Below are 15642 nucleotides of genomic sequence, written 5' to 3'. Positions count from 1 at the left end.
CTTCTCCTGTCTCTCCTTTTTCTTTTGCTGTCTCTCCTTCGCCTTTTGTTTCTTTTCAGAGGCTTTATAACCAAGGTAGTATCCGTAGGTGATGCTTACGCTCGCAACAGCTCCTATATCAAAAATATGCATAAGCCATATATATTATTAAAAAAGCATATATTGCAACCTAAATAATCATAAATTAATAAGAACTTAATTGCCCGTTTGAACGAACCAAATTAATTATAGTCCAATGAACAAATTTGAACTAGAAATAGAAAGAAGGGAGGTATCGATCTCAAAGAGAAAAGTGGCAAAAATAAGAAAAGATGGAAGATCAGAAAGAGAAAGATAGAATACATACCTACAACGTACTTTACTGGTACCTCGATATTGTTAATCATCTTGATATTAAAAAGGCACCAAACGTGTCTGATGATTTAACATCAAAATTGTATAAGAAAGAAACCCAAGAACCAAATACATCATTATATGCATATATATCGAGTATGATATAATTAACATGGAAAGTACTAATGAACAACTTTTAATAAATTGGGTAATCATATTAAGTAGAATTCCGGATTATAATTAACACTAATAACAAAGAACAATAATTGATATTTAAATCAAAACTAAAAATGATATATGGAAATAAATTTAAGTCAAATTCGAGATTTCTGCTGATTAAACCAAAGGCTAATTCTCCACTTTTATTAGTTTTACAATCCAAATTAAACTTGTTAATTAAAGACATCGATCACACAAGCATGCATGGAATAATTTTCTTACAAATTTTTGGTTCTTCAGAAGTACTAATCTTGAATCTTCCTGAAGGACTGATCAGCTCAGATTTTTTGTTTCTTTCTTAAATAATGAAGCACAAAAACAGAAAGTAAAGGAAGGCAGTTCTACTATCCCTCTTTACATATATATATTATCTGTGCAGAAACCAATAATCATGTCTCAAACTCATATACGACACCAAATCCCATAGCAAATTGAAAACTAAAAGCAACACAAAAGAAGATAAATATTAGCCATACCTCGCTATTCAACCAAAAATTGTGAAATATATTGATTTTTTTTAAGAATGAAGGTTTTGATAATGAGATCGATCGAGATCTCTATAATAAGGGCGTCCATCAACAATGTTATATATTTAACAAAAACCTTTCCGTATATCATGTTCACGCTATATAAATATAGACCAACTAATTTGGAACAAAATTCAAGTTCTATTACTCGAAAGCAAATTGATAATTTTACTGTGCGAAGAATAAAATGAAACCTTATAGTAATAAATATGTAGTTGTTTAATATATATGGAGTACAGAGATATCATATTAAATATATATCAAAATTGTATAAGAAACAAACCCAAGAACCAAGAACCAAAATACCAAATACATCACTTTTATATAAATTGGATAAACAGATCGACACATATATAGTATGATATAATATAATTAACATGGAAAGTGCTAATGAACAACTTTTTATAAATTGGGTAAACATATCAAGTAGAATTCCGGATTATAATTAACATTAATAACAAAGCACAATAATTGATATTTAAATCAAAACTAAATGATACATGGAAATAAATTTAAGTCAAATTTTGAGATTTGATCTGCTGATTAAACCGAAGGCTAATTCTCCATTTAATAGTTTTACAATCCAAATTAAACTTGTAAATTAAAGACATCACACAAGCATGCATGGAATAATTTTCTTACAAATTTTTGGTTCTTCAGAAGTACTAATCTTGAATCTTCCTGAAGGACCTCAGCTCAGTTTTTTTTTTTCTTAAATAATAAGCACAAAAACAGAAAGTAAAGGAACTAAGGAAGACAGTTCTACTCGATCCCTCTTTACAATATTATCTACTGTGCAGAAACCAATAATCATGTCTCAAACTCGTATACGACGTCACCAAATCCCATAGCAAATTGAAAAATAAAAGTAACACAAAAGAAGATGAATATTAGTCATACGTACCTTCCTATTCAACCAAAAATTGTGAAATATATTGATTTTTTTTTTCTAAGAATTAAGGTTTTGATGATGAGATCAATCGAGATCTCTATAATAAGGGCGTCCATCAACAATTTTATATATTTAACACCTTTCCGTATATCATGTTCACACTATATAAATATAGACCAACTAATTTGGAACAAAATTCAAGTTCTATTACTCGAAAGAAAATTGATAATTTGTTTCCTTTGCGCAATCTCTAATTATATATTCTAATTGAGATCATCTTACTGTGCGAAGAATAGAAAAAAACTTCATAGTAATAAATATATAGTTGTTTAATTAGGAGTACAGAGTTATTATATATATATGGAGAGAGAGAGAGGGGGAATGGCTAAGTACAAAATGTTTTTTTCTAGCTCCGGAAACAAACGACTCAGTTTTTCGATTTTCAAAATTCAAACAGTCAATCCAAACCGTTATATGTTCAATCTATATTAAAATGTGCTTGGATACCAAATTTTATATTTTTTGAAATTTTTTTACTATTTATTAAGATAGTTTGAAAATCGTTATTTTTCAATGGTGCAAAATTTTCATAAAAACAGCGATTTTGAAACCATCTTAATATATAGTATAAAAAATTTCAAAAAATGTAAAATTTGGTCTCCAAGTACATTTTAATATAGATTGAACATCTGACGGTTTGGATCGACTGGTTGGACTTTGAAAATCGACAAGTTTGTTTTGGGGGGCTAGGAAAAAACGTTTTGAGATTAGCCATTCTCTCACTCTATATATATAAGAGGAGAGCGGGCGGGGAGGAGGGGTGCGACGGAGAGGAGAAAAAACCCTAGTGATGGTTGGGGAAATTAAATGATTTGGTCGGGAGAGGAGAGAGAGAAGGGTTTGGATACGAGAACATTAACGGAGAGAGGGTGATTTCGAATTTTTCATCTCCGTTAACTTAGAATTAGCGCATGATTGTTATATTTGACTGCTATATTGAATCACTTGAGATGAATTATATGTAGCATAGTGACAAATGGGTTATTCATATCCGGTTTAGCAGGATAAAAACTTAATGATTCATGAATAATTTGGATATAATTTGAATGATTTGGAATTGTATATTGAGTTCGGATTGAAAATCTCAGTCTCACAAGGGAGAAGAAATTTTTTTTTTTTGGAAAATTCAGAAAAATTATAAAATTTGTGAATAATTCCATAAAGATTCAATCAACCAAATAATACGCCGTTCAGTTCGCCAACACAACAAAAACAAATTATTCGCAAACCTTGTCACTATGTTATGCAGTCCAATCGGACATAAGAAATTCTAAACCAGAGTAGATATTCTTCAGCTCATCAAGTCTTTTGGTGAATTTTATTATAAAATATGTTGTATTGGCTTAATTGAAAAATTCAAACTGTTAAAACCGATTTACTTATGAGTATGTGTTTACATACAAAATTTATAAAATATCAAATTAAAAATATTTACATACACCGGTAAACGTGACTATCTTCCCGATTTTTTTGTTGTTGCAGTTCGAAAAAAATAAAATTAAACTTAACATTATATCTAATAAAATCTCATTTCACGCCAAAAAACGCTGATATTGTCAGCAATATTTATGTGTTAACATAAAAATTAAAACATAGCAAAACGTTAATTCTAAAATTGTTTAACTTTAGTAATTTAACACCAGTAGTAAAGTTTCTTAGGATTTGCTCTATTTATTTTTTTAACACAAAAAGAAAACACTGATATTGCCAACATTTTTTTCTCTCACAAAAATAGTTGTATTGTCAGCGTTTTTTATGTGAAATAAATTTCCGCGAGGTGAGTTCTTTATTAGGAGGGAAAGAATCTGAAAAGTAACCAATAAATCGAGACACGTCGTTACATGTAGAAGTCCGTAAATCCTTCTGAGTGAGCTTGGTATTTCTAACCTAAGACTTGTGAACTCTTCTTGCGGCTCGAAGCCAAGAAACAGAATCAACGGATCTATTGTGGCGTAATTTAACTGCTGTACGAACGCAAAAGATCACAACAAAGTTAACTCATACCCTCTGCATTTACGTACTGTATGGTTTTAGATATAAACCGTCCGATCAGAACTGCAGATCTTTTGGAGTGGGTTAGATTGGTCTGGAATCTGATCGGACGGTATAAATATAAACTTAAACGGTACATTAATGCAGAGAAGAGGACTACAGCGTCGTTCGCCTCGGATAATTATCTAAAGATCAAGCAACAGAGAAGAGTAGGTCCGATGGTCGACGGACCTACTTTTTAGTAAAGAGATCTATAACCGTCCGATCTGCTTAAATTTCTGTGCAGAAAAAATAACCCAGATGTACACGACTATTAAAGCAAAACGCACGCATCCTATGAGCGATCGAACAGTAAAAAAACTCATGGAACCAAAGTACGTCCGCTGTGCATCGGACCTACTCTTGTCTCAAGAATCAAACAAAGCACCGAATCCGAGTGAGTATCCTCTGAGATATCTCAAATTTTGCGTGACCGACGTGTCCGGTGCCTATTCGGGGTGATGTAGGGGGTCAATATTATGTGTGCTTTGAGATTCGTGTGGAACGCATTTAAACGGTTTGGATTTCCCATAAAGTCACGCAAAGTTTGAGATATCTCAGAGGATACGAATTCACCGAATACCATCGACTTTGTCAAATGACAAATATACCCTCGTATTTCCAAGCCCATGAGCGGCACCAAATAAGCTCCTCAACCGTACGTCCACCGGGACGGATTGTGAGCTTCTCCTCCATCCGATCGACCACCTGAGCTGTCAGATCGTTAGATCCAACGGTCGAGATGTCTTCGTCTAACCCTTTATCGTCTCCAGCGAATTCGATTAAGAAGTCTATCAACAAGCCACTGGTCAGCTCCCTACCGGAGGTAAAGAAAGTTCACAGACCGGACGGATCCAGTCGACCGCTGACGTCATCTGGCAGGACTATGACATCATCTGCCGTGAAAACCACCACGTCAGCAGCTAGACCAGAGGTAAAACTTCTTCTTTCTGAGTTTTTTCAATTAGATCCTTAATTTAAATTTATTTTTTGTTCTAACAGGGACCAAAAGGAAAACCAACTATGGGTACACCTAGCGCATCTAGACCAGAGGTACAATTTCTGATTAAGCTATTTTAAGCAAATTATAAGCTATTTTTGTAAAAGCAAGCAAGAGAAATTTGATGTTTTGACAATCTATTTTAAGCCACTTGTCAATGTAAAATATAATTCAAAATCTATAGAGAGATATTTGCAAATTCTGACCTGAATCTGTGTGGAATTGGGATGAAACAGAAAGGAAAGCAACCGGTACAGGGCGTAAAGAGGGAAGAAGCCGGGTCGAAGGGGAAGGAGGTGGTAAGATCACAGGTGGTCAAAAGCCCAATTACCATCTCCAACTCAAAGCCTGGTAATTTTGTTGCAAAATCAGAGGTATGGTTTCCTTTGTTCTCATTCTTTCCAATTTGGGAATTGAAGTATGATGTAGTTTGATTGACCTTAATTATTTTGTTGTTGGGTTTCTAATTTTATATCCGATAGGTGAAAAATAAATCTCCGGCAAGCACATCGAAGACTGATACAAAAAGCACCAAGACTGTAAAGAAAACTGGTACCAGAGCGAAAACAGTCAAGAAAGTATATACTCTTCCTGGCCAAAAGCATGACCCTCCTGAAGAGGTAATTTCAAACTTACAACTGAAGACATTTTCATGTACTTTTCTCAAGGCCTTGATATAAAGCTAATGAATTATTGTTAATACATATACACTACTTTCCTAGTATTTGATCACAATTTTTTTGTATTTTTTCTTATTTAATCCAGAGAGAACCTTTGAGAATCTTCTATGAATCATTGTCAAAGCAGATTCCAACCAGTGAAATGGCTGAATTCTGGTACATTTCTCAAACCCCAACTTATCTCATGTAGGGAATTTCATAACCATCAATAGCATTGCCAAAAATTTAAATTCCAATCATGGCCAGCAAAATGCAAGGTATCATGAATAACCTGCAAAACATACGAAATGTCAGAACTGGTAGTGACTTCTCCCTGCAAAATGGAAGTCAAAACTGCACCATTGTTTTATAAAATGTCGATAAGCGGGTTTTTCGGTAAGTTGAAAGAATGCTTAGATGCTTAGAAATGCAGTATCTGGGTGTGCATGGTACCTTTTATTTTGCAGCATAAAACATTTATACAAAGTTTTGTAGTATTATATATGAAATTCTTTCTTCTGGGATTCGTTAAACAAATACAATACACATTTAATATAATTTATTGTTGCATTATATATCTCTTGCTATATAGGATGATGGAACATGGCTTGTTATCTCCTGAAAAGGCAAAAAAAGCATTTGAGAAAAAACAAAAGAAACAACACCAGTTGAGGACTGGTACACCTGTAAAGTCGGTTGTTACATATGAAAGACCAGAAAGCTCGAGAAAAACACCGTCAACAAATAATGGGGACATGAAAGCAAAGAAGAGGGTTAATTATAGTGATGATGATGATGATGATTTCATTGTTAAGACAAAGAGGTTCAAGGTATGAAACTAGGGTTTCTGTACCGGCCGCCAGTACACGTCTGGTATCACATCTATTGCCCTCAAGGGAACTCAAAATTGAGAAGTTGAGCAAAAGTTGCAAGGTGAAATCTGTGCTTGGAACATGCTGGTTGGTACGTATGGTATTGTGCAGCCCGGTACGATATTCCTTTGTTTGTAACTGAAGAAAGAGGGGTCAAGGCATTTTTAACTTGTACTGTTAGATTATTATTAGGAGAAGACATTCTTTGTATTCTTAAATTTTATTTATATTTTAAATAATACAATTTATACAGTACTCTGTTAGCATCAAGTGTTTCCAACTTTCCATAGATTCTTTGCCAACAGTAAATCATTCCTTTCTTTGCTTGTCAATGAAACCAACCAAGAGAAGAGAAACTATCAAATGACTTTATAGATTATAATTGTGCCACCCTGCAATTTAGTAGTTTTTTTTTTTTTTTTATTTATAGAGCTGGCAAAAGCTGTACAAACTGATTTTGATTGGTATTTTTAAAATTCAATACACAAAAATGTGTTGGCTTGAACGCAAACGATACTAAACCCAACTGTTCTGTGTAATTATATTACAGTTCAATCAAACTTAATTTACCATCATTTGAAGTATCATTTCATTTTGAAGGTCAGTTGGCAATTGCATCTTCTCTGAGATAAACTGGCAAACAACTTTAATTTTAATTGCAAACAACTTTGATTTTTATTGAGATTGCTCAATCACTAGCATAGTGACAAGTTACTCGAATTATTCTTTTTTGGGTGATGCCGAACCGAACGCCGAATTAAATCCGAATAATTCGCGAATTTTACGAACTTTTCCCGAATTTTACGAATTATTCATGAATTTATCCCAAACTTTTTCAAGAACAATTATTTTTTGTGGTTTTTTTTTCTCCTTTGCAGGACTAAGATTTCTGATCCAGATAATTTCGAATCATTTTCCGAATTATACCCAAATTATTCCCGAGTCACGAATTTTTGATCTCACCGAACCGAATCCGAATAATTCATTTGTCAGTATGGTCAGTAGTCACGAAAGGAAAGGCAATAGTAAACCGTGACTAAGTTGTTCTTATGCATCTTTCGTTGAATTCATATCACCTAAGATAACAGAACATTTGTTTAGATCCTAACCGTCCGATCAGAATATGCATTCCACTTCAAGGCGGATCGGCTTGGATTTTGTTGCCTCAAAGGATATGGACTCTCTTTTGAGGAAATGAATTGAATTTTATATTTTTTTTAAAACGAAAGGAAAATGTAGCAAAGTTGAGAATCGGTCTTTAATTTAGTGACAAAGACAATAATTAATTAGCTTTATTTGAGAGGTTGTAATTTTAAAATTCGGATGGAGAACTTTCTTATACATAATGTAAGTATTTATGTGTTAGCAATAAAAATAAAACAAAGCAAAACGTTAATTCTAAAATTATATAACTATAATTAACAATTTCGCATTAGCAGTAAATTTTGAAGGTCAGTGCTTCGCTCTATTTATTTTTGTAACACAACGAAAATTGATACCCAAAAAAAAAAAAAAAAACACAAAATGAAAACACTGATATTGCCAACATTTTGTTCTCTCATAAAAATGTTTTGTTTGTATTGTCAGCGTTTTTGATGTAAAATAAATCTGCACGTGGTGACGTTCTGGAGCGAAGTCTTAGAGAGGGTAGTAATCAGAAAAGTAACCAATAAATCGGAACCGAATCGTCTGCCCCAGAGTCACTGCAGAGTGACCCTCCATTTAACCCTAAACCCTTTAACAGTAACTGAGCCCACCCCGCAGTGACTCCGGAGACAGAAAATCTGATTCCCAATAAATCGAGACACGTCATTACATGAAGAAGTCCGTAATTTAACTGCTGTATGAATGAAAAAGATCATAACAAAGACGAACTCATATCCTCTTTATTAACGCACCGTTTAACTTTAGATCCAAACAGTCCGACCAGAATTCACACATATTTTAGAGTGGGTCGGATTGGTCTGGATATTGATCGGATGGTCTGTAGCTAAACTCAAACTGTACGTTAATGCAGAGGATCCGAACTGCAGCGTCTTTCGCCTCACATAATTATCTAAAGATCAAGGAACAGAAAATTAAGGTCCGATGACAGTTGCATCTTCTCTGAGATAAACTGTGAAACAACAACTTTGATTTTTATTGAGATTGCTCAGTCAGTAGTTACGAAAGGAAAGGCAATAGCAAACCGTGACTAATTGTATCTGATGCATCTTTCGATGAATTCATATCACCTAAGGTAACAGAACATTGTTTAGATCCTAACCATCCGATCAGATCGATTATGCATTCCACTGCAGGGCGGATCGGCCTTTCTTTCGAGGATTACTCAAAAATGAATTTATTCTTTTTTAAAGTTATATTATTTTTTTGTTCAATCCATGTCTGATTTTTCGTTTGCACATTTTTACAATCCATTCAACAAAAATACGTTATGTTTGTTTATCATATAATATTGATGCACATGCTCAAAAGTCAAAACAAAAGGCTAAGAAAATAAATTAAAATTTTGCAGATGAAAAAAGAAGATATAAATTGAACATAAATTAATGTGTAACTTTAAAAAAATTATAAATTAAATGAATTTTGTTACAAATAGTGAAAAATTATCTATGTTAAAAAGACAACTTCATGTATGAAATTTAGATGTAAAAGTCTAGCTTCCCATAATTATTTTTTATTGATATATTATAGCAAAAATAGTTTATTTTTTTCATACTGGTGAGGTATTTTCCCCTTGAAATTAATAGTCGCTATCAAAACTTAAACAAATTTATATAATATTTTTTTTTTGTTAATGTCAAATGGAACTTTATAGCATATCATGCTTTACCTTCCTTTTTTTTTTTTTTTTTTTTTCAAACAGTGCACTGATACACAAGTTTATCAAACTAGGAAGATATTAAGTAAGAATAAATTTGATATAAAAACATGAAAAATAAAAATTTACATTGAGCATTCAATTCTCAAAATATCAGCGTGACAAAAAATAAAGAGAACAAACCAAGTCAATCTTTCATTCTCTTAGCACTTAATAATTTTATTTTACATATTTTATACAAGGTTATAATTACTACCAAAATTATTTTTAATAAGATAATTTGGACTCTAGGCGCTCATTAATATAATTATTGCTATCAAAATAGTGTCTCTCATAATATAATTGTTTCTTTCAAAATAACACCTCCTATAATATAGTTGTTGCTCTCAAAATAGCGCTACCATGATAAAATGGTGCTATCAAAATAGTGCCTCCCATATAATATAATTATCTCTCAAAATAACAACTCCCATAATATAATTGTTGCTCTGAAAATAGTGCAGCCATGATAAAAATGGTGCTTTCAAAATAGCATCCTTCCAAAATTCACTCTCTCCACTCTTTCTATTTTCTCTCATTTATTTATGGAAATGCAGTTTTTAGAAAACTGCTGGTAAGTCCTATAAAAGACGAGTTGATGGAATGAACATCCATCAATTGCTCATGCGCATTCACAAATGCAATAGAGAAAATCCTAACAATATCTTTTATAAACTGATAGAGAGAGAAAGCGGGAAGAAATTCTAGGAAACTAGAAGGGGACGGCTAGTTCGTGATACTAGCGCATCGAGAGGAGAGAGGTAGGTCACATGCTTTTCCGCTGCGTTGCTCCTTTACGCTTCTCGTGGTAAAATACTATATCTTCTCTAATTTACAAATAAATTTTGCTTCTTATACACATTAATACATACTATTCAATTTTCAAGTAATATGCAGATGCATAATCATACAAGTTGTTTGCATAATTAGAAAATATATAACTTTAAACAAATTCAATTCTGAATTGAATCCATTTCTTACAAATTAGTAATGAAACTCAAGTGCTTTATTATGCTAATTTGATTCAAATATAAGTAAGAAGTATAATTAAATTTACTGTCCCAAACTTATAAGACAATTTCCAAATTAACGGAAATTATTTTTAGTCTAACGTTGGAAATATATTAGATTCCAATAGCTGACGCCCAATTTAGAACTTGCACCAGTTAGCTCCTAATTAAGGAAATTTATGAGGTGGAGCTTCAATCTCCCTTAAAATTAGATTCAATCGATAAATATACCCCTTTAAAAGCTTATTAAGGAGAATAATATATTGAGATATCTGTTATTAGTTATACAAATATATTTATATAGTGGATAATAATTTCGTTGTAAATAGCCTCAAGTAATTAGTTTGACCTTGCCGTAGTTAATGAACAACTTAATAAGTCTTCTGTTTTATATTGGAAATTAAATTTAGGTAATTATATTGATCAAGAAGGTAGGAAACATGATCTCGTGTGGTTTCGACAATCAAGCTTGGCTGATTAGAACACCCGGATCAGATAAAGAAACTCAGACCTTGATCAATCCCTTGAATGGAAGCATTGAAGAAAGAAAAATCCCTGAAATGGAGGGACAACTGTGCTTGGCTCACTTTGAAGAGTGGCTATTTTTAGTCAGCGATCTAACCGACGATTGTTTCTTGTTGAACACCTACTTGCTTAAGAAGATTCATCTTCCACCTATTGATGAGGAGTCGTTTGCAGCCCTTGGATTGTGCATTTTAACATCATCACCAACTTCTCGTGACTGTACTATCATATTCTTTGGCGAAGAAGATAATTTTCTTTTGTTTTGCCATCCGGGAGACAAAGAATGGACTAAATTGCCTGTCGACTTAGATGTCACCCATGTAACAACGATGCTCAAGTACAGAGAAAAGTTATATGTGGTACTTCTAAACAGTATAGAGATAATCGACATGACATCCCTTTTGACAGGTGCCAGTACAACTTATGTGAAAACTATAAGCATGGATAATACACCTGATCACTTTTTTTCCTTTGGAATTGGACGTCTTGGGCATTTGGTAGAGTCATGTGGAGATCTTTTCTTTGTGAGAACATGTTTTCCTGGTACAACACAAACTGTTATTGATCTTGATATTTTCAAGCTTGAAGAAACAGAAATAGAAACTGATTGGGTGAGAGTGGAGAGCATTGGCGATTGTGCATTTTTTCTCGATTCACATGGTAAAGGTGGACAGTCATTTCATGCAAAGGATGTTCGAATGGATCGAAATTGTGTTTATCAGATGTTGTCATGCTATGATGGGAAAAGGCTTTACAAAATATGCTTGGATAATCAAACCATCAGTTTTAAATTACTACCTGGAGAGGCAATGGAGGACCAATATTATTGCCCTTTCAATTGGTTACTACCTGTGAGGTATATATATATATATATATATATTAAAGAATGCATGCATGCATAATTTAATTTTCCTTTTTATATTTAGGATTATTATAATTTTGTTGCTCAATACAAAATACAAACTAACGATAATTTTAATTGTAGGCAACCAGTCCTCAAGCCTGAGCTCTGTATTTCATCTGAGACCAATGTGTACAGTACTGAGGTATGTTTAATTATATTTGCCCATATTTTGTTTGCAATTAAGAATTATTATTGTTCTAATTAATTAATTAGTAATTACCAACTTAATTTATTATATTCAAGCAGGTTTCTAAAAAAAGCTCTCAGTCACATGTAAAAGAACATGAAAACAGGGAAGATGATATCTCTTTGCAGTTGGTTAATTATCTGCCCATACACATGGTGCAGTTAATTTCAGAAAACTTACCTTTGAAGGATTCCGTTCGCCTTCGAGCCGTTTGCAAGCCATGGAGAGACCTATCCAATCCAATTGAGGAAGAACAAGTGTGGCTTATGTATTGCTTTAAAAAATCTGGTGAATGTCAAATGTACAATCCTTTCAAAGGCACACAATTTATGCTAAATTTGAAGAACCTTAATTCCAATGAGCCAAGCCGCTTGCTCTGCTCCAAAGACGGGTGGGTTCTAGCACTACAAGGTTACGATCAACTTTGTTTGTTAAATCCGTTCACCAATGATTTTCATCAACTCCCGATATTAGAGTGTCATTATTCCTACAGTGGTATCGCAATATCTTGTGCGCCAAACTCTTTGGGTAATTGTGTGGTATTTGCACTAGTTAGTACAATTAGAGGTGAAGTGACGACAATTATCTCATGGCATTATGGGCAGGATGAATGGTGTGATATGGAATTCGAAAACAGTTCTCCATTCCTTGTGGCTGACAACAATCCTGTTTTTATTGACGGGGAATTCTATTGTTTGGGTAGAATGGGTAACCTTGGCATTTTTAATCCAGAAAAGAGCACATGGAGAATTCTTGACAAGCCGTCGCCTATTTATTTAGATCTAGATCAGGCACCTGAGATTGCCTCAGAATATTGCTATTTGTTAGAGTGCAATGGTGACTTAATCTCTGTGTTTCGAGCAGTTAAAATGGATTATGTCCGAGTTTACAAGTTGGATAGATCAAAGATGTCTTGGACTCAAGTCGAAGATTTAAAGGATATGACACTATTTTTGGATTTTAGAACTTCGATTGCAAGATCAGTGCCTTGTAAAATTGATAGTAACAAATTGTACTTGCCACGACTTCATGACGAAACCAACACGATGTCATTTTACTACAACATGAAAACCAAAATGCATAATCCTGATTTCAAGTGCTTGATAGAACCGTACAATTGTGTTTGGCTGGAGCCCAATTTATGTAGTTATATATAAATTTACAATTAGTTTATGTGTGTGTGTTTTTTTATTAATTTCTGTTAGTAGGGCTTCAATTAATTACATTGCATGTTGATACGTGAAATATTATTTATGGAAAGTATAATCCTATGATTTTTCTATGTGGATTTTCTTCGATTAAAGAGTTGCAAATTAATTAAGGCTGGAGGGAATTTTGAAACAAGAATCCGGTTACTATCCGTATCCGAATTAAGCAGATCGGATAATAGACGGATACGGATCCGAATTTTCTTCGATTAAAGAGTTGCAAATTAATTAAGGCTGGAGGGAATTTTGAAACAAGAATCCGGTTACTATCCGTATCCGAATTAAGCGGATCGGATAATAGACGGATACCGATCCGGATAATTTTGGAAAGCTAAGGAACAGTAGCGGATACGGATAAATTTTCTTACCCGAAAACAGAGCGGATATCCGGGATAGAGCTAGAGCGGGTAGCGGGTATTAAGATCCCCATTTGAACCCGCTAGTCACACTTTACAAATAATCCCATTCGGATAAATTTTCTTACCCGAAAACAGAGATAGAGCTAGAGCGGGTATTAAGATCGCCATTTGAAAATAATCCCAGCTTTACTTTTGCCAACTACTTTTTAGCTTTGCCAAGGGTCAAATCCCGCTCATGCCTTTTTCATTTGAACTCCAATCACGTGGAGTCTTTGCCAACTCCGGTTTATTGTTGTGGGACTATTGATTTTACAAAAAACCGGACAATGGCGCTAGATTGGATTGCACCTGTTATTTGTTAACAAACCAAATCTTATCTCAACTATCCACTTTAACAGTGGTAATCCAACCTTCTTGTTTTAATTTTTTTTTCGTATTACTTTAAATATATATATATATATATATATATATATAGAGATAGGCTAATGTGCTTCCATAAGCACTTGGCCCGAAGTGCTGCCACCCCATTTTTGATTTTTCAAAATTCAAACAGTCGATCCGAACCGTTCATCTTGTTCTCCATATTAATATCTGCTTGGAGACCAAATTTTACATTTTTTGGAATTTTTTTGCTATTTATTAAGCCACTTTGAAAATCGCTGATCCAACGGTGAACCCCTGATTTTACTGTTTGGCAAGCCACCGTTGGATCAGCGATTTTCAAAGTGGCTTAATAAATAGCAAAAAAATTCCAAAAAATGTAAAATTTGGTCTCCAAGCAGATATTAATATAGAGAACAAGATGAACGGTTCGGATCGATTGTTTGGATTTTGAAAAATCGAAAATGGAGTGGCAGCACTTCGGGCCAAGTGCTTATGGAAGCACATTAGCCTATCTCTCTCTATATATATATAGAGTTAGGCTGGGGTGCTATGGATAGCATAGAGGCCTCTATGCTACGGCTCAATATTCGAGTTTTCAAAATCCAAACGGTCGATCCGAACCGTTCATCTTATTCTCCATATTAATATCTGCTTGGAGACCAAATTTTACATTTTTATGAATTTTTTTTACTATTTATTAAGTATTTTACAAAATTGTTGATCCAACGGTGGCTGCACAAAACAGTAAAACCGTTGGATTAACGATTTTCAAAGTGGCTTAATAAATAGTAAAAAAATTCAGAAAATTATAAAATTTGGTCTCCAAGCAGATATTAATATGGAGAATAAGATGAACGGTTTGGATCGACCGTTTGGATTTTGAAAACTTGAATATTGAGCCGTAGCACGGGAGGCCACTATGCTATCCATAGCACCCCAGCCTAACTCTATATATATATATACATACATACATACATATGATTATAATACTTGTATTATATTTACATAAGTGAATTATTTATATAACTCAACTATCCGACTATTATTCGTTTTATATCCGTATTCGAATCCGTATCCGTAGACTATCCGTTCCATATCCGTATCCGTTTAAGGCGGATTTAGTTTTGAATTTTGATATCCGTTTACTATCCGTATCCGTATTCGTATCCGCTCATTATCCGACAGATGTGGATATGGTATCAGCATTATCCGCTCCGTTTTCACCCCTAGGAATTTGGTATCGGAAATATAAATATGAATATAAATTAAGCCTCTTACTCAAAAGAGCAAGTCAATTACTTAAAATAATGCGTTGGGGCCCGCGTCGCAACAATTAGAGGCTTGCCACTAAAAAGTCGCTAATACAGCGCTGACGTGGCAGGCGGAGGGCAATTACATAACCCCACCTTTAAATTCTTCATTGTTTTATGCGCCTTTGCACCCCCGAGTAAATTAATCTGAATATTATTTCGCCTCGCACTCTCTGAGAAGTCACTAACAAGTCCGAGCGAAGAAGTGTAAAATGGGGAAGAAGACTACTAGAAAGAACGGGAGGGCCCAAGCTCAGCCGTCAAACAAGCCGACCAAGTCAACCTCCGGCCGTAGGAAGACT

At 33.9% G+C, this 15642-nt stretch overlaps 1 protein-coding gene across 2 annotated transcripts; it reads left to right on the top strand.

The window, feature by feature from the left end:
• The first annotated feature begins 4636 nt into the window (after positions 1-4636).
• LOC144548488 (uncharacterized) lies at positions 4637-6850 on the top strand. Of its 2 annotated transcripts, XM_078297175.1 has the most exons (6): positions 4637-4996; positions 5065-5115; positions 5299-5436; positions 5545-5682; positions 5828-5898; positions 6314-6850. In XM_078297175.1, exons 1-6 carry the CDS (start codon positions 4805-4807, stop codon positions 6555-6557), a joined length of 834 nt encoding a protein of 277 aa, XP_078153301.1. In that variant the 5' UTR covers positions 4637-4804; the 3' UTR covers positions 6558-6850. The 2 variants fall into 2 exon arrangements, with proteins under 2 accessions (XP_078153301.1, XP_078153302.1); XM_078297176.1 differs by lacking the exon at positions 5065-5115.
• Positions 6851-15642: the final 8792 nt, after the last annotated feature.

The sequence above is a fragment of the Carex rostrata genome, chromosome 33, assembly GCF_964058835.1.
Source record: "Carex rostrata chromosome 33, lpCarRost1.2, whole genome shotgun sequence".
Lineage (NCBI taxonomy): Eukaryota > Viridiplantae > Streptophyta > Magnoliopsida > Poales > Cyperaceae > Carex > Carex rostrata.
The sequence above is the reverse complement of the archived record's forward strand: the minus strand, read 5'-3'. Positions and strand labels throughout refer to the sequence as shown.

What these genes read in the sequence shown, in the direction of transcription:
- LOC144548488 (XM_078297175.1), top strand. Translation starts at nt 4,805, where the DNA reads ATGTCTTCGTCTAACCCTTTATCGTCTCCAGCGAATTCGATTAAGAAG. An exon ending in CGTCAGCAGCTAGACCAGAG is followed by an intron (nt 4,997 to 5,064) that starts GTAAAACTTCTT and finishes TTGTTCTAACAG; the next exon opens with GGACCAAAAGGAAAACCAAC. An exon ending in AGCATGACCCTCCTGAAGAG is followed by an intron (nt 5,683 to 5,827) that starts GTAATTTCAAAC and finishes TATTTAATCCAG; the next exon opens with AGAGAACCTTTGAGAATCTT.